Source organism: Chelonoidis abingdonii, chromosome 10 (genome assembly GCF_003597395.2).
Source record: "Chelonoidis abingdonii isolate Lonesome George chromosome 10, CheloAbing_2.0, whole genome shotgun sequence".
NCBI classification, from domain to species: domain Eukaryota; kingdom Metazoa; phylum Chordata; order Testudines; family Testudinidae; genus Chelonoidis; species Chelonoidis abingdonii.
The window spans coordinates 54,094,731-54,113,814 of NC_133778.1; the positions used below are offsets into that span (position 1 = coordinate 54,094,731).

The 19,084-nt window shown below is 38.7% G+C and overlaps 1 protein-coding gene across 2 annotated transcripts; it reads left to right on the forward strand.

Moving 5' to 3' along the window:
* Nucleotides 1-360: 360 nt before the first annotated feature.
* MMADHC (metabolism of cobalamin associated D) lies at nt 361-18,599 on the forward strand. 2 transcript variants are annotated; one of them, XM_032769525.2, is made up of 8 exons: nt 361-445; nt 1,097-1,142; nt 4,932-5,076; nt 5,330-5,547; nt 8,804-8,909; nt 11,823-11,953; nt 14,836-14,922; nt 18,274-18,599. In XM_032769525.2, the coding sequence occupies exons 2-8, from the start codon at nt 1,134-1,136 to the stop codon at nt 18,466-18,468; spliced, it is 891 nt and encodes a 296-aa protein (XP_032625416.1). In that variant the 5' UTR covers nt 361-445; nt 1,097-1,133; the 3' UTR covers nt 18,469-18,599. The 2 variants fall into 2 exon arrangements, with proteins under 2 accessions (XP_032625416.1, XP_032625415.1); XM_032769524.2 differs by lacking the exon at nt 361-445 and adding an exon at nt 672-1,013.
* The last annotated feature ends 485 nt before the right edge of the window (nt 18,600-19,084 follow it).

Sequence of the window (19,084 nt, forward strand, 5' to 3'; positions counted from 1 at the left end):
CCGGGGCTCCCCAGCTGGGGGCTGCGAGCAGGGGCCGGGGTCCTGCCCCCTGCGGGACAGGAGAGCGGTGCTGGCCTGGAACGGCCGCTGGCCCGGCCGGGACACAGCCAAGAAACCGACAGCGCCCGGCGCTTCGCATCTCCCCGTGCTCCCGGCTGGGCCCTGCAACCTCTGCCCAGCACAGGCCTCCAAGCGGCGGCGCGCCCCCAGCCAGCCCCTTTCTGCCGCCGCCTCATGAATGGACTCGGCGATCTCCCCATCCTCCTCGATGCAGCCTGCGTCGATTGGCTCCGCCTGCTGCGCGGAGACTGAACGGCCGCTCTCGCGAGCCGATTCGCGCAGCCCGCTCCGCGCCATGGATGAGCTCGGCGCTCTCCTCAGCGATGCGCTCCCGGAGTCGATTCGTTGGCCGCGGCGCCATTTTGGAGGAAGAGCGGCGAGAGAGGTAGGAGCCTGGCCGCCGACCGCAGCGCAGCGCCTGCCTTTCCGCACGGCCACACTCGTGTGGCCGTGGGTCGGGCTGGCTGCACCGCGACGGGCCCTTCGCCGGGTGTGAGCTGGGCCTGAGGGGCTGCTGTGCCGAGGCAAACCGCGTCTGAGTCGGGCTCCGGGGGGGCTGCTGGTACAAGGCGGGCGAGGCCGATGGCCCATCGCCTGCCCCCGCCTCCCAGCGCAGCGGGTACTGGGCTGCAGTAAATCGCTTCCCTCTCTGGCGTCTCCCAGCGCCGGACGCAGGAGTTTAAAGGTCCAAAACTCCCCTTTGAGCAGCTTTCGGTTGGGTTAAGGGGCGACGTTGTAGGCAGGGACCTGCCACCTCCGCGGGTGCTGCCGTCCGGAAGGGCGGGGGCTGCCTGCAGTCCGACCCGTTTCATGTTGGTGTGATGGCCCCGGGCTCCCTGCAGGCTGTCAGTGCGGCTGTCGGCGGAGTTTGGGAAATTGTGCGGTACGGTTTGGAGAGCTGCAGTGCAGCCAGGCTCCTGAGCAGCGCGGAAGCAGGTGCATGTTCTAGATAGGTTTGTATACCATCCTCCCGACCATAGTATCTGACGCTATATAACCAGTCACTGGTGTGTAATATTTCTTTCTTCTGTTTCAGGAAGAATTTTGTTTAAATAGAGGAGCAACTCTCAGACATGGCCAATGTGAGTAATGTAGTCATTGAGCTCTGTTACCAGTAGCTTATAATGTTAGCGATGTCATTAAGCTAAACAGCAGTAAGCAGGAAACTTAGTTTTCATTTGTATTGTGACTTCAGTTGGGTGCCATGAAAGACTGCACATGCCCCTCATAGCTGAAGATTAGCCCTGAAAAAGAGCTCGATGTAAGCTCAAAATCTTTGTCTCTCACCAGCAGAAGTTTATCCAGTAAAAGATATTACCTCACCCACCTTGTGTCTCTAAGATAAGACAACATGCAAACTACAAAAAAAATAGTTAATATTTTATGTGGCACCAGATTCTTTTATTTTCTTATTTTTTCTTTTATTTTTTCATGGCATCAGTGGAATTCTGTGTAATTCTCCTACATAAGGTTAGGTTGTTCATAAAGATTCTGTTTTACGCAACTTTTTTTAACGTAAAAACAGTGTTGGATTGTTGACTGATAGAAAAATTTGACTGGCTGAATTTTTTGAGTCTGATTTATAAATTCATATATTTGTCCCCAGTCCTACAAACACTTATGCACATGCTTCGGTCCCCCCTCCTGTGATCGTGTGGTATTTTTTGTTGTCAGAAGGGGGTCATGTCACAATGAAGTTTGAGAACCCTTGATATAGGGTATCTTTTTACACAGGATTTCTGGTGATAATGTAAACTGTAACTGTAAAGATTAAGTGGTTATACTGTGTGTACAATAAACTAAAAATATATGTCTGTTCTGTGTCTTGAGTATATTTTAATGTTTATTATAGAGTTTAAAAAAGAAAATTGTCTTTTTTAAATTGTCCAGCAATCTAAATCATTTATCTTGTACAAAACCTTTCACATTAAATAGCACATTTTGATATTTCAGAGGATGTTCTGGCAGCACAAATTGTAATTTAAAAAATTGAGTTCTGATTGTGCTGATATTAAGCAAAAATTATTTGATAGAATAGTGTGAAATACAAGGCTGTGAAAGCCATTACTTAAAGCTGATTTCAAGTAATTGTGTACTGATTATAAGCACTTTGAGATCTAAGGATAACACATGCTGTAAGGCCCTAATCATGGAAGTATGAACATAGGTAATCTCATTTACATCAGTGACATTCTTTGTGGGTGTGTGTCTGTTGAATTGGGCCTTAAGTGCTAAGTTTTATTATTTTGATATTCCTGGATGGTGCCCCATTTGCAACAGTACCCTATTTCAAGTAAAGCATTGAGGTGGAATCAGATTGCACTATGCTGTGATGTGGCTTTTGAATTTAAAGGAATTTTGGGCCCAAAATTCCAATTTAAAGACTAGATTCCTGCAAATACTGGTGCATGTCAAAAGCTTATATGTACACATATAAGTGTCTGCAAGATTGTGGTGTTTGCCTTTAGAAAGACAAAGTGGTTGAGGTAATGTCTTTTATTGGACCAACTTCTGTTGATGAGAGAGACAAGCTTTTAAGCTTCTGACCTGAAGAAGAGCTCTGTGTAACCTCAAAAGCTTGTTTCTCTCACCAACAGAAGTTGGTCCAAGGGTGGCCAGCCTGTGGCTTCAGAGCCACATGCGGCTCTTCAGAAGTTAATATGCGGCTCCTTGTATAGGGACCAACTCCAGGGCTGGAGCTACAGGTGCCAACTTCCCAATGTGCCGGGGGGTGCTCACTGGTCAACCCCTGGCTCTGCGACCAGCCCTGTCCCCACTCCACCCCTTTCTGCCCCCTCCCCTGAGCCTGCCATGCCCTCGCTTCTCCCCCTCCCAGCCTCCTGCATGCCATGAAACCTCATCAGGAGGTGCGGGGAGGGAGGGGAAGGTGCTGATCGGCAAGGGCACCAATGGGTGGGAGGTGTTGGGAGTGGGGGGATGGAGCTGATTGCGGGGGCTGCTGATGTGTTACTGTGGCTTTTTGGCAATGTACATTGGTAAATTCTGGCTCCTTCTCAGGCTCAGGTTGGCCACCCTGGGTTGGTCCAATGAAAGATATTAGACCACCACAACTACAACAAAACTGCATACAAGAAATGTCTGGTTTTGGTCAGATATTGTCAGTTTAATATGTATTTTAGATAAGTAATAAAAAAGGATGTCTGTGTAAGGTACACTAGCCTTTACTATGTACAGGCTTTGTGTTCAGGTTGACAGGTTTAAGTCCCACTCCTGCATACATGCACATGTCTGACTTTGAGCATGTGAGCAGTTCCATTAAAGTCAATAGGACTACTCAAATGCTTAAAGTTAAGTGTGTGCATACATGTGTGTAGCACTGGAGCCTTAAGATTTAGTCCTACCCTGAAAATCTTCTCAAAAATTTCCCCCCAGTTCTAGGAAAGTAGAACAAAGGCCCAAATACTGTCTCACAAGATGAGCCTAAATTAAGCAGCAAGGTTGAATTTTTAGGGCACTTCAGTTCAGCAGATTGGAAATCTTGTGGTAGCTCTAAGTATGTTAAAAATGAAGGAGTTTATTTAATTAAATATAATGGTTTATTATTGGTATTAAAATTCAATTTAGTTTACTGTCCCTAAACATTTGAATTGGCTACAGATTTGTTTTTCGAGTGCATAATTTGGATTGTTGAAGTCGAGAAACTAGAAGTTGTTGGAAGCTTGAAGTTATAGCAGTTAGATACTTAGCAGTTGGAGTTCTTGAAATTTGGGGAGAAGATTAAATTTGTGGGCTTAAGCACGTTAGCTGAATATTTTTGCTAAACCAATCAATGGTAAAATAGTGAACAATGTTGACATTTAAATTTATCATCAATAGGATTCAGAGTTAACAACATTGAGATGAATTGGAGTTGGTCACACTTCCGAGTGCTATTGTTTCAGGCTGTTTGCAGACTCAGGAAGACAACATTGCATCCATTTACGCTCGGTTTGTTTTTTAAGGCTTTTCTTTGCTATCATAGAAGTAGGTGTTGTCTTGTTTTTGTATTTGAATGCTTAGACTTGGAAACACAATTCTGTGGCAAATTATGCCTCTGCAGAATACACAAGAGCTATGTGGCCTTCTGATTGTAAACCCATATTGCTGTTTTTTCGTGGCTGAAAATATGTTTTGTGTCTGCAGAGCAAATTTATGTTGTCAGTACTAACTTTAGGCTTTCTTGGCTTGACTGTGTCCCTCAAGTTGAAATATTGCAGGTAGATGGTATAGTTACTGAATTGCTACTCCTGTCCATTCTGATAATTTGGTTTTAAAATAAATTTGTGTGCGCTTTGGTATTCTTTTACATTTTATTATTATTTTAAGTATCCTGTAATACCTTTGCACCAGGGAATGGACTAAAAACATGCTCGTCTGTAGGGCAAAGGACTGAGATTAGATATCCGTATTTACTTACCTAAAATATTTTGATGAATCCTAAGATCAACTTTCCTGATTGTTTTGTATTTTTAGGTTTTTGTTTTTTCCCCTCCAAATGTAACAACAGCAGGGGAAATGATACCTAGTGTATCATGACCCTATACATAAACATATTTACATTCATGTGTTGTCACAATGATAGTCCTGACTTTTAACCCCTTTCTAACTGTAGCTCAAGTGTGGAAGTATTTCAGTGTGCATTTTTGTTTGCATTGTGCAGTTTCCTTTTATCAAAATTGAATAGGAAACTTACAGTACTAATGAAGTGTAAAATATTCTTACAGTTAAAAAATACAATTAATGACACTTCATAACTATAAGTTTTTCTATGGAGTTACATGTAGTTTTGTCTTCTAAAAAGTTAAATATAAATTCATTGATCACTTTTCCTTGCAACAGATGACACTCATTTCTTATTTTGTCCTCTTTAGGTGCTCTGTAACAGAGCAAGACTGGTGACCTATCTACCAGGATTTTACTCCTTGGTCAGAAGGGTTGTAAATCCCAAGGCTTTTTCCACTGCAGGATCTTCTGGCTCAGATGAGCCTCATGTTGCTGCTGCACCTCCTGATATATGTAAGGAAAAATAAACAAATTTTGTTACATTTACTGCCTACCAGAGTTCAACATCTTAAAAACTATCTGTCTCAAATAAATAGAGAGAAAATTACATTTTTTTAATATGGTGAAACATTTAGTTTTTTCACTTAATGTTTGTGATTATTTTTTTTTCTGTTTTACGTGATTGCACTCAAATGTTTTTATTTAGTAATTAAAAATAACTGTTTTTTCAATGTGAAGAATAATGTAAGCACTCAATTTTTGACAGGTCCAAGAACTGTGTGGCCAGATGAAGTAATGGGACCATTTGGTCCTCAGGACCAGAGATTCCAGCTCCCGGGTAATATAGGTTTTGATTGTCACCTAAATGGTACCGTTTCTCAGAAGAAAACACATGTTCATAAAAGTTTGCCTGATATATTAGTGGAGCCCTTATCAAGTGAGAGACATGAATTTGTGATGGCACAATACATAAATGAGTTTCAGGTAAGAACAATAATTTAATACATGAAGCTGAAAATTGTAGTAGTGTTTTGATTTTCTTATATGCCAGTGAGTAATCTCCCAAAAATAGAATATTGATAGTGCTCTGAAAGTGATGTGAGGTGAATATGAACAGAGATGTGGGGAGGGATCATACAGAACATTTGTTTCCCAAGAAAATCATCAACTGTCTCTTTTAAAACCCCTGACACTGAGTCATGTAAATATTTTTTGCAAAATGTCTAATGAAATAGCATTTTAAATAGCTGCTTATTTGTATGAGCTATATGAAAACAAGATTAGGTTAATTTAACTTTAAAACAAATTGTTGACTTAGTCTTATTGATCTGTTTTTACAAAAAAACAGATCTGTGTTAATTGTTAACTTTTAATGATTTCCTTTGGATTGGATGGGTCTAATTCATTAGGACAAAGTCTCCCTTAGTTGTGCTTGTGATTCTTGTATGTTAAAATAAATAAAAAGTTCATGAAAGCCAACATAAGAAGTGTACTAACTAAACTTGATTGTAGTTGAAGTTACTCCCTTCAGAGATGCCTTATTAACAGTAGGCAGTTTGACTATTATATTTGCTGGCCTTGTACATTAAGAAATTTTTAGCTCATGTATAATGCCATCAGTGAACTGAGACCTCACTGGTTGTGGAGCCAAATTAGCGATCAACATTACCCAAAAAAGCCACAATACTGTGAATTCATTATTTTATTTACTGTGTGTGTGTGTGTGTGTGTGTGTGTGTGTGTGTAATCTCACAGCAAAATGGCTGGCCAAGTATTACTATTCTATCAACTACAATTGGTTATAACAACATAGTAAAAGCAACCTGATTTGGTTAATAGCTTAGGTTAAATAATTAAATCACAGTGTTTTAATATCATTGCTGGAAAGAGCTGCAGGTGATGTGTTAAAGAGACACTTGTCTCTCCCAAGCCTCAGTCTGAGTATCACTGAGCTAGTATATTGGCTTTCCAGAGCCCACATGAACTTTGTGACATCCTCAAACATAGGAAATCAGTTTAAAAGTTGTAATAAACTATTTTTATGTAAAAATGCTGTACGATATTTCTTGTGTACATGTAACCTGAGTTTGAACAATCCATTTGCCCATAGTGAGCTTTCTGGCTCAGTGCCTTGAACTTCTGTGGAATCAAAGCTTTTTTTTTTTTTTTTTTTTTTTTTAAACTAAAGTGAACCAAGTGTAATTGACGCAGGTTTTGTCTGACTGCAACTAAACCTGTAGACTGAAAGCTTCAGCGCCTCTATTGCTGCTTATAGCTTTGCCAAGCTCTTGTAGAGAGAACATTGATAAGAGCACTGTCAGTTTCCAATGCTGCTGTTCAGGAGGCTGTACACAAGAATCAGGTCAATTTCACGCTGCTGCTGTTTGGGAAAGTTCTGAGTATTAGTAAAGGCAAAAACTGAAGCTTTTTTCTTGGGAACAGGAAATGGAAGCAAGGGAAGGGTAGAGTAGCAGAGACCCCTCCACCTCATCTCACCCCATAGCAACTAGAAAGCAGCTAGAGGTTAGACTAGAAGAGATACCCAGCTCCCCCATCAGAGCAGCCAGGAGAGATGTTTAAGTAGCTAAGGCCCAACTACCTTCCAGAGTGTACTGGGGTGGATTTCAAATTTATTGGACTCCTGTGTGCCGGAGGTTGATACAAAAGATAGTCTCTGAATAGGGTAAATAGACAGCACCTTGGTAAGAATACTAGCTTGCTTCCTTCCCCAGCAATTATGGAGAGGGAATTGGTTTTTGGCAACTAGGTTTAGTCCTCTGGCTGTTGGGTGTCCTGTAAATTTGTAAGCCTTGTAAGTGGAAGGATTGGTTGGATGTGGGGCAAACGAGAGAGGAAGAGTCATGAGAGAAGCAGTCAGAAAACGGCAGTGTTATCTGAGTATGAAAACACGTGCACCCAAACCACAGTTAGTGACTTTTTGTGAATTCTTTGGCAAGATCAGCAGATCAGCTAGGTTATTTTCCACACAGAGAGGAATACACTAGAAATCTGTTTGATGATTAACATGTTATAGCAAAATGCTAACCTAAATGTTGAGTCTTTTTAAGAGGAATAGTTTCATAGACTGACCATGTGCCTCTGCATTCACTGTGGCTCAAGATGCTCTACAAACATACTGTACGTACTGTCCTCTTAGAGAGAAACTGTATTTACTAGTTCAACATTATTAGACTGTCAAAGGAAATTGCTACATTAGCTCGCTGGAATCCCGTATTAATGATAAAATAACCTTCACATTATATGTGGATTAAAGAGCCAAGAAATCTATGTTGAAGTGTAGAACAGATGTGGAAAGCCTAATGTAACATTTCACTCTTCCATAGCAGATGGCTGTTTTCATTGTCCTCTTAAGAACTGCAGTTTACTCCTATAACTAACTTGCAGAACTTCCACATGAAAGGCAGCTACAGAACTCAGATTGTAGCAACTAGAGCCCTATATTAGTAGCTTTAGTTATTAAAGAGCTTATATGGCAGTAATAGTGGATAGTTTTCGCTGTGAGGCTACAACAGTTGGGTACTTAAATATGCTTGCAAAATATCAAGCTTAGGAGCAGTGCATAATTTTATGTAAATTTTTGTTTTAACTCCTGTAGTGGTATATCTACATCTGTTTAGTTTTTTTAATTGTAGCACACATTATGAATGCATGAAAATGCTACAAGTGTTACTTTAAAGATTTATAAAGCATTTTGTTTTAGCCATTTATTTGACTGCTGTAGGTGTAATGTAAGTACAATTAAATATAAGGTACATTTAGACCCATCTAATATATGAAAATGATATAGGTAAATGCGGTGATAAAAGTTCAATACTTTTTATGTACACATTTTGTAATGATACACAGGCCTCGTATTACAGCTTCCCTTACACAGTAATTACAATTGACTTCAATGGTTGTAGGATTAGATTTTAGGAGAAGGCTGATCTTGATAAATCGTAGGCTTGGAAGTCAGGAGACCTAGTTCTAACAGACTGACCCTGATGTTCAAAAAAGCCTCGGTTTCTCCACCTATAAAATGGAGTGATGATGAGGTTTAGGGACTTGTTGCAAACTTTTGTGAGCAGCCTTTACTCAATGGAACTACTTTTATGAATAGACGTCTGCAGAATCTGGAGATTAACAATTAAAATAGTATTTCCAACTGGAGTTGTGTAATCATGTCACATATTATATGAACCTGAAAGTTACCCATTTGTATTTCCTTGATTTTCCTCAGGGCACTGATGTCCCTCCTAAACAGCAAATAAATAATGCTGAAACATATTTTGAAAATGCTAAGATAGAATGTGCAATACAAACTTGTCCAGAACTGTTACGAAAAGGTACATTTTTCACATTTTTGAACAGTTTAATTTTTTAATTTTTTTTGAAGTAAAATATATATAGCATTTCTCACCACCAGACCCAGGTTGTGGAGGATATGAATTATTGTTCCTATAGCTTCACATTATTAAAAATGCAATAAAAATAACCCAAGTTACTGGCTGATTACAAAGATTTACATTTTACATAATGAAATCCTTAACTCTGTATGAAACTCCATGCAAAATTGTTGTACTATTAACAGCAATATTTGTAAAGTAATTTAAAAATTAGTGACTTGGTAGTAAAATTAAAAGGTCAGCTGAAGTTTTTTTAAGGTATGGTACACTCCTAGTCTGACCAAAACTACCTCCATAGCTGCTGTGTGTGCACTTATATAGGCTTGTGATCCAATGGATTGTGTAGGCATACTTGCCATCTCTGAACCACTCCTCTGCCCTGTGTTCACTTGAGCAGAATTGCCCTGGAGCTACTGAATCCTGTTATCTGGCTTCTCCTCTTTCTAGTCCTCCCCATGCAACAGAAATAGTTCTGGATGGACTTGGGGTATTGCATGATTGCAAGACTCTTGGGGCTAGGTAAACAAAGGAACTTAGGTGCCTGTGTTTTTGCAGTAAAAATTTCCTAGGTGCCTGTTTCTTCTGCCTTGCTGTAGGCAGCCAAAGCCCCAGTGCAGTCCACAAACTGGGGTAAGTTAGAGGAGCATCTGTCTCACCTGCAGAGCTCAGTCCAGTAGGCATGCTCGGAGGCCGCCTAACTCCACATACATGGTAGGGAACACACCTCCCTCAATTTTTAGATCAGTGCTCAGAGTTCTCCTCTGGAATGTGGGAGACCCTGGTTTTCTGATGAGAAGCGATTTGAAGAGAGATCTGCCACTCAGGTGAGTGCCCTAACCACGAGGCTATGGGATATTGTGATGTGTGTCTCCCTTAGTCTCTCCTGTTGAAGCTGTTCCTCTTTGGATAAATAGAGGCACTGGAGGTAGAGAACTGGATCCTTGGTCTCCCAGTGCCCAGCCATCAGGTTATAGATTTATTCCCACTGTTTCTGGCCCAATGACTTCTCCTCCTCCTCCTCCATCCATTAGACTCTAGGAAAAGGCTCCTAGCTGTGAATCCCAACTAGAAAGAGGCACCTTCCTATGAACTTAAGCATGTCATGCGCAGGCCAAAAATTTCAAGACCACAGGCATGAAATGGTCTTAAAAAGCAGTCCAAAGATCCCAAAAGTTAAGAACATAAGAACGGCCGTACCGGGTCAGACCAGAGGTCCATCTAGCCCAGTATCTGTCTATCGACAGTGGCCAATGTCAGGTTGCCCTGAGGGAGTGAACTAACAGGCAATGATCAAGTGATCTCTTCCTGCCATCCATCTCCATTCCTCTGATGAACAGAGGCTAGGGACACCATTTTACCCTTCCTGGCTAATAGCCATTTGGACTTAGCCACCATGAATTATTCAGTTCCCTTTTAAACATTGTTATAGTCCAGCCACAACCTTCCAGGTAAGGAGTCCACAAGTTGACTGTGCACTGTGTGAAGAAGAACTTCCTTTTATTTGTTTTGAACTCTGCTACTTATTATTTCATTTGGGACCAGTTCTGTTGATTATGGGAATAAGTAAATAACTTTTCCTTATCCACTTCTCTCATCACTCTCATGATTTTATATACCTCTATCAATATTCCCCCCTTAGTCCTCTTTTCCAAAGCTGAAGAGGCCTAGCCTCTTTAATCTTTCTCGTATGGGACCCTCTCAAACCCCTTATCAATTTTAGTTGCCCTTTTTCTGAACCTTTTCTAGTGCCTAGAATTTATCTTTTTTTTGGAGGTGAGGAGACCACATCTGAACACAGTATCCGAATGTGGCGGGCAGGTGTCGCATAATGAGCTCTTTATATAAAGGGCGAGAGATTCTATCCCCTTTTTAATGATTCCTAACATCCTGTTTGCTTTTTTGACCGCCTCTGTGCACTGCGTGGACATCTTCAGAGAACTATCCACTATGACGCCAAGATCTTTTTCCTGACTCATAGCTAAATTAGCCCCCATCGTATTGTATGTATAGTTGAGGTTATTTTTTCCAATGTGCATTACAAGTTGTGGGAGTGGGGCTTGTAGTGTCCTGATGCTGAGTGTGGGGAGACAGTCATGCCCTTCCCCCTGCCCCCCCCCCCGAAAAAATAAAAGAGAAAAAGTAGCCCTTGGAGTAAAGCAGAAAAACCCACAGGGTGAGCAAAAAACCCCACTAATTTTGGAAAAGGTAAGCCCAAATGTACTTAAAGTAAGCTGTTTTGCCAATGCCTAATTATGTGAGAGGGACAGGGTTTATCATACACTCTTTTCCTCAGCATCTCCCCTTAGCTAGCTTATTCAGTTCTTCAGTCAGCGTGCTGCCTTTTGTGAGTCCCATTCTTAGGTGCCTCTCTCTCCCCATCATTACAGAGGGAGTCTGAGCACCTAACCCAGGCTTTATGAATCCCAGTAATTTTGTACATCTCTAAAAGTTAGGTGTTAGGACATTGTGTTACCACACCTGAGTCCATCTCTCAATCTAGCTCTTGGCCTACAGTGTAAACACACAATTAATGCAAGGATAATTAACACCTGTAGTTTAATTATAATTACTTCATGTTATAGTATGTTTTTAAAAGAATATCATCTCATTAGCATAATACCTGGGTACCTAACTCAGCTACTAAGTCTTTGCTGAGTAGTAAGATACTTATTTGTGTGCAAATTTTAAAATGTACAGATTGATGAAGTTTTATTATTACAATAGTTTAAGTGAAATGTAGCACACTGAATGAAAAGCTCCTGACGTTTGAGGTACTCTGTCTGAAGTAGAAAAAGCATAAAATATACAAAACCAACCCATTACACTCCTAACATGCTGATTCCATTTCTCTAGACTTTGAATCAATGTTTCCAGAGGTGACTGCCAATAATCTAACAGTACTAACTATAACCCAGAAAACTAAAAATGATATGACTGTATGGAGTGAAGAAGTGGAAGATGAGAGAGAATTGTTATTAGAAAACGTAAGTATTTGTATTTGGTGTCAGCATATTCTTCTATGAGGTCATATCTATTGTTGGTGGGCCCTATTTTGTTTGTTTTAACCTGTTGTTAGTTCTGGAACTGACTTACTCTCTCCTTTTCTTAGATCAATTCCTTGAGCTAGCCAAGTGTAATTTTTTTTCTATTGGTAAAATGGGGATAATGAACTTTACCGGTTTTACAAAACTCTTTTTGATATCTTTAGATGAAAATGCTAAATATTAATCTTATTTGGTGGTGAGATGAGTTAAGGAGTCATCTTATGTGGCAGTCTGTTAAAGCCTTTTCATATATTACCCAAGATACTTGGTTTTATAATCGGTCAATATTGTACATGGAATAACAGCCATCATTCCTTATCACTGTAGTTCAAGAGCAATGCATTTCTTGCTGTTTTGTTGCTTTGCATGATTTAATTCACATCCTTTCATAGCATTTGCTAAATTAACCTGTTTTATAATCTACAAAGCAGTGATTGGGTTTTTTAAATATTCTAATAATGTATTCAGTTAATGCTTTTAACCTGAATGTCATTAACATTTACAAATTAATCTTCCACATTAGCTTAATACAAGTGAATCTAGTTGAATTGCTACTAGAGGTCTCTTTCTAGAAAAAGCAACTTGAATTTGTTGTATATTCCAGCAGATGTCAGTGTTTACTGCTGACGCTAATTTTCTTAACTGTATTATCTTAAAATATATCCCTTTAAAATGTTTGATTATGTTTTTTAAATCTCTTTAACTGATAGATTCCCTTCCTGTATGATGATTTTGTCTACCAATCCATCTAATTATGGATGGGAGTCAGCATCAGTAGAAATTAAGATGAAAACAGTTCTACTCACTGTCCTTGAAATAAACTACATTTATAAATTATGAGTAGAGGCAATGTAAGGGTTACTACAGGAAAAGGAATAAGCAGTCTAAAGTATCAGCATGAAGACTGCATACAAACTAAAATTCCCTTCATTTTAATGTGTCCTTGTCTTTAAATTATTTATGGTCTGTTGGTCTTTAGCATTGTAATCTGGTCTAATTATATATTAATTGTCTTCTTTCTTCCTTGTGCACCTCCTTGTCAACTATAATCTAATCATTGTAAGGGTGTAGATGTAACCTCCTGGCCTAAAGGTTACTAACAACAAATTCACAATAAAATGGCCTATTTGTTTGCTTTGTGGATGGTTAGAAATAACTTCAAAAGAACTAATTTAATGTGAGAGGCTTTTGCTAAAGTAATGGAGGTTATTTACAGACATCTGGATGTTTACAGTAGCAAGACTCAAGTTTAAATTAACACATCACTTTAAGTGATTGCTCTGAGACCGTTACAACACTGGATCAAAATATGATTTACCAAAAATTTATGCATTAAGTGCTGTCTTTAGATTGCTTACTAGTATGTCTGTGATTTACTTTAAAGTTTAAATGAGTCTTCAGATCAACTGAACCTTTAAATAGAGAAATGGGAGACTAGATCAACAGTAAGGTAGAGCTCTTGATATTTTGGATCACTGGAAGGGACGTTGACTGACTAATCAAATTCTGAATTACTCTTTGAAAATTTTGAGACGTAGGGCTGTGTCTGGAGCATAAACACTAGAAAAAAATTCAACTTCTACATTTATACGGGCAGCTTTTGATTTTTAATAAAAAAATAAGGAAATAAATATACAGTCTAAATTTTAAGTAATATTACGGAGTCTGGTCTTCCACTACTCAGTAATATACCTATGGATTATACATACATATTAGGCTAGGACCTCATGCTATCACATCTTTTGTTCCTATTGTTGCAGTATCAAGGCAAAACAGCATAGTTTTACCAGTTGTGTTCACATGGTATCTAATCTGGTGTATGTGTCACAACTTTGATGGTGTTTGTTTATGGTTTGTTTCTTTTAAAATAAAATCTATTAGACAAATGAATACAGGATGACATCAGAGACATTAAACAAACCTTGGCCATATCACGTCACCCAGCTGCACTAAAAGTTGTTCCTAAAATATAAACTTCTTTCTTTGTGTATGTTTCTGTGAGATGTTAGCCTGACATGTTCTCATCCTTGTGTGGCTTGCTTGTTTCTGAAAAATATTGCTGTAAAACCTTAAAAGTTCTTAACCAGCTTCCTCCCATTTATTTGGAAAGCACACACAGTACAACTTTCTTTGCATGGCCAGAAATGTTCGTAAGAGTTGAATTCCCCACTAATCTTGCCAATGGTTAACTACAGCATAACAGTTGGTTTCAGTAGTCAAAGTATCAAATACTTATAAAACTATATTTTTAAATACATTTTTAACTAGAAAGTTTGCTGTCCAGACTTATGTTTAAAAGGACTTGTAGTTAGACTTCTGTAATTCAGAGCAACCATGCATTGCTGTCCTATTCTTCTAACAAAACTTTTTGGAAATACTTAAAAGTTGTATATTTAATGACTTGTTGTAGCAAACTAGGAAATTTGGTTTTGATCTGTAAATGACTCATGAAGTAGAGAAATAACTGAAGCAATGTTTGACTTTTACAGAGGTTTAGCAGGTATGATTCTGCAAACTGCATGAGCAATCAAAGCAATTAGATGATTCTTGAACAAACTGTTAATCCTCTACTGAGTGGCACAAAGAATTTCTTTGAAATCTCATGTGATTGTAGTAGCCTAATATATGTTGTTAATTTTAATCCTTTTTACTGTTGTTGGCCTTTTTCTTTAAAAGGATGTTAAATTTGGCATTTATTGATGCAGATTAGAGAGGCTCTGCACTAGGTTTAACTTAAATTCATTCAGTATTTACATATAAAAGGAGCACTCCTTTTTAATGTAATTATTTCTTCCTTCCCCCTCCCCCCCCTTTTTTTTTAGTTCATTAATGGTGCCAAGGAAATTTGCTATGCACTTTTGTCTGAAGGCTATTGGGCTGACTTTATTGATCCGTCATCAGGATTGGCGGTAAGTTACTCTGCTGAAAGAAATGGGTGGAGAATGGAGACTGATATAATAGTATGTGGATCCTTTTACCTGTCGGTTACTGGTTCAGATCCAGCTCTTTTAGGTGTTGACCAAAAACTTTTTACCATCTGATAGCTCTTGGTGTCTTAAAGTAACATCATGGTCTTGGCCCAGTTTCCAATTACTTTTTATCCACACTACATGAAGCATCATTGCAATTGTTACTCTGAAGAATGGTTGTAGCAAAGAAGCTAAGTATTGGAGTATAGAAAATGAACCAGCTTCTCCTTAGAAGTGTACAGTCACTGCAGAGTGGGGTGGGAGTACATCAGTGCATATTTCTTATCTGGAATATTTGATAGCATTTGAGTTCTTGGACACCTTGGCACAACAGTATTTAAATCCCCTTTTGCGGTAGCAATACAGTAGAATGCTCTAGTTTAAGGTATAAAGTATTCTGGTAGATGGCTAATACTTCAAATAGCGATTCTGACTAAGGCTGGCAACTTTTTTCAAAAAGTTAAGACAGATTGAATACTGAACGGAATTTAAATTGACTACATTGCATCTCTTCATACTTGTTTACAGCATGCTTTAAAACAAAAAAGTGCACATCTAACACCCAGACAGAATTTCACAGCTGTTTACCAACTGGGTAACAATAACAAAATAGTCTCTTGGCACTAGTCAATTATGTCCCCATTTTGTGGAATATATGCTAATATTATCCCTATTAAACAGCCATTGGCATTTATTATCAAGTTAAAGTGGCTACCTGGAATATGTGTCATTAAAATTGTCATGCCTATTAAGTGCAGTCTAGTTAAGTGGAGTTTACTAAGCTCTTCTTTCATTGAAACATAAGTAATCCTCTTCAAGCACACAATATACAAGTCCAGCCCTTTTTCTGTGCCGGGAGTGAGCAACTTCAGGGTTGTAGAGGACCACTGAAACCTTTTGCCTAGTCATACAGAATTTTATTTATTTTTATTAAAAAAAAAAAAAGATTGAGCCAGGTTGCTGAGTGGTGTAGTCTTTTAGCAAAGCTGTTGGCTCATACCACTCTACTCCCCATCAGTGTAGGCACAAACTCTGCCCCACACCACCTAGCTTCAGTTACTGCTTCACCAGTGCCTGATTGGCTCTCAGGTCACAATCAAATTCTGGCCAGCCTCTCCTCTCCCCCCATCAGTGCTTAGAGTGCCCCCTGGCACATGGGAGACCCTAGTTTTCTGATGAGAAGGGATTTGAAGAGGGATCTGCCAATCAAGTTTGACCTGGCCAGCCCTCTGTCTTACCAGCAAGGAAGGGGTTCCAGCACCTAGCTTTGGTTACTGCCTCCCTGTTGGCAGAGGTGCACCCTGACATGCCCATAGTTTGGAGCCAGTTGACCATCCCTGGTCTATGCTATTCTAGACTACAAAGCAAATTTTAACCAAAGCCTGGTGCAGGTATGCACTACTGTATGAGAGAAACAGTGCTCTAAACTCTACCACATTAGACCATCGTAGCTGCCGAGCTAAGCATTTTTAGTGTATAAAGATTTTTTATTTATTTATTTTAAACTGAATAAAGTCTGATCACTGTGGTTGGGAGGAAAAATAATAGGTTTAGCTGGGCTTTCTTTAAAGCTGGTCAAGGGGCTACTGCTGATGATGCTGAATGCCCTAGTTCCATCCACCTTTTTAATTTAGTTTAAGGCAAAATGAATAGCTTTCTCTGTTTTTGTTCAAACTTACAGGTTTCTCACACTTTCATGCATTTACTGAGAAATTTGATGGCTTGCTACTATGCTGTACTAAAAGTTTGGTAGAGGTGGGGGTCTCTGCTTCTGGGCTCTATTCTGCAAATGTTAATCACAATGGGTGGCATTTACTCGTGCATCTACTCACAGTGAAGATTTCAAAATCAGTTCCTGTGCTGGGGAACTTCATAATGTATCACAAATACCTCAGTTTAAAATCTGATCATGTGAAAGTGCTATTTGCGTATATGCAGTTTAAGTGAAAAGACTTGGGCATCTTAAATCCTATTTTAATAGATGTCTGTATGAATGCCTCAAGTTTTTTCCTTATTTTGGTTAGTATGAAATATACTAGATGTATATATTATCATTACTGAAATAAGAATATATGAGTACAGGATTGGGGACAGGAACTTCTACATTCTAATCCCAGTCCCAACACCCGCTGCGTCACTTTACACAAGGCATTTAATCTCTGTGCCCCAGTTTCCTCATATATAAAATGTGAATAGCCACCTGGAAGAAATGTTGTTGTATGGAATAATTAATATATGTAAGCACCTTGAAGATGCAAATCATTCTGAAGTGTTGTTTTTAATTACAACTTTTACTATGAATAACGTTTTCTGAAATTGTTACATAAAAATCTTTTTAAAAAGGAAATACTTTTAAAATGTATAAATCTGTAGTTGTCGTCATTCACTTTATTTCCAAAATGCAAAGAAAAATCCAAAAGAATTATTGGAGTATACCTCAATAATTTTATGGATGATGGTGTCTTTTAGAATCATTGTAGTTAAGATGGATCAACTATTGCATTTAGAGTCCCCCCTTTTTCTTTTCCAGGATTTTGTAGTTTTACCATTTAAAAACTCTGGATATTTGCTGTTTCAGTAGCTGCATTTACTTCTAACAAAGTGGGGGGAAAATAGTCTGCATGCTTAATAATATGTTAAATTTGTAAAGTATATAGAGGTTTAAGAATCAAATTCCTGTTCCTGCAAGCTGTTCTGTGAGAGTGGGTGCCTGTGCCTTTTATTTTAGAAAGTAAAGCAAATTAGACAGTTAACTCTAAAAAGGTGTGCTTATTTGCATGTACTTTAACTACTCTTCAGAAGTAACTTTAATACAGTGGGCTCCTTTTAAAAGTCCTACTGTTTTGTTTTTTAATGTTACCATTTTAGGGATATTCTTTATCTTAAGGAATGCTTCAAGAAATAGTAAAATATTTCAGAACCAAACATATTGTTAAGGGCAACCACTGTACTTATGCCAAAACAGAGCTTACAAAGTGTTTAATTATGTGTTTAAACAACCTATGCCAAAATCTTTTGGGGCTAGGAATTAATTATGTGTTTCTCTTTTAAAAATCAGCGCCCCCCCCCCCCCCCCCAAAAAAATCCTAAGTAGCTTATTCACAGTGAAATCACTTTACAGATTTTAGAAGCAGTTTTGTTACTAGTATTGCTAGGTTTGCATTTTGTTTGAACTCAAGTAGATCTGTAATATTTTAAGTCTTAAACCTCTATTTTGTAAGAATGTCACTATGCTGAAGTGATTAATCAAAATATCTTTAAAATATGAAAATTGTCTTTTTTTTTCCCCAGTTTTTTGGGCCATACACGAACAACACACTGTTTGAAACAGATGAACGATACCGTCATTTAGGATTCTGTGTTGATGACCTTGGCTGCTGCAAAGTTATTCGTCATAATCTCTGGGGTACCCATGTGGTTGTAGGAAGTATTTTCACAAGTGCTGAACCTGAAAGCCCTATCATGAAGAAATTAAGTGGAAAATAGCAACTGTCTTACACAGGTCAAATATAAACTTGTATTTTTACTTGATAATTTGTCTATAAACACTGTCAGAAAATGCCAGGTTTTAGAGTATGCTCACTTATAAATAATAAAATAACTGTTATTTATTTTAATCTGCGTGCAATACATATTCACCACATGATTTACAATATTAATTGACAACATTTTAGTTATAGGTATGCAGATATGCCATATGATTTTTAAGCTGCCAGTTACCCTTGTCCTGAGTTGATTTGAAAGTGTAACACCACGCATAATTCAGCCCCCTTCTGCTTGTTAATTAAAATGCCTGTCGCTATCCTTGTTAGCAAGATCACTCTGAGCTCATAGCTTTGCCAGGCTGTGGAGATGAACCTACTCTGTTCTGAGGGTCTTAATTTGCTGTCTAGGCATTTTCTCCCTTATCCAAAACAATGCCATATAGACATGCTTTGAGTTTTTGGGCCTTATCCCCGTGAATAAAATCCAGAAATGTTTGCAAGATTAGTAAGCACTGCTGTTTACAAAACCAACTGAATTATTGCACAGAAATTAAAAAAATATCTTGGTAGGCACACATTTAATATTAATTTTCTAAAAGAATGCTTGGTCTCTCAGT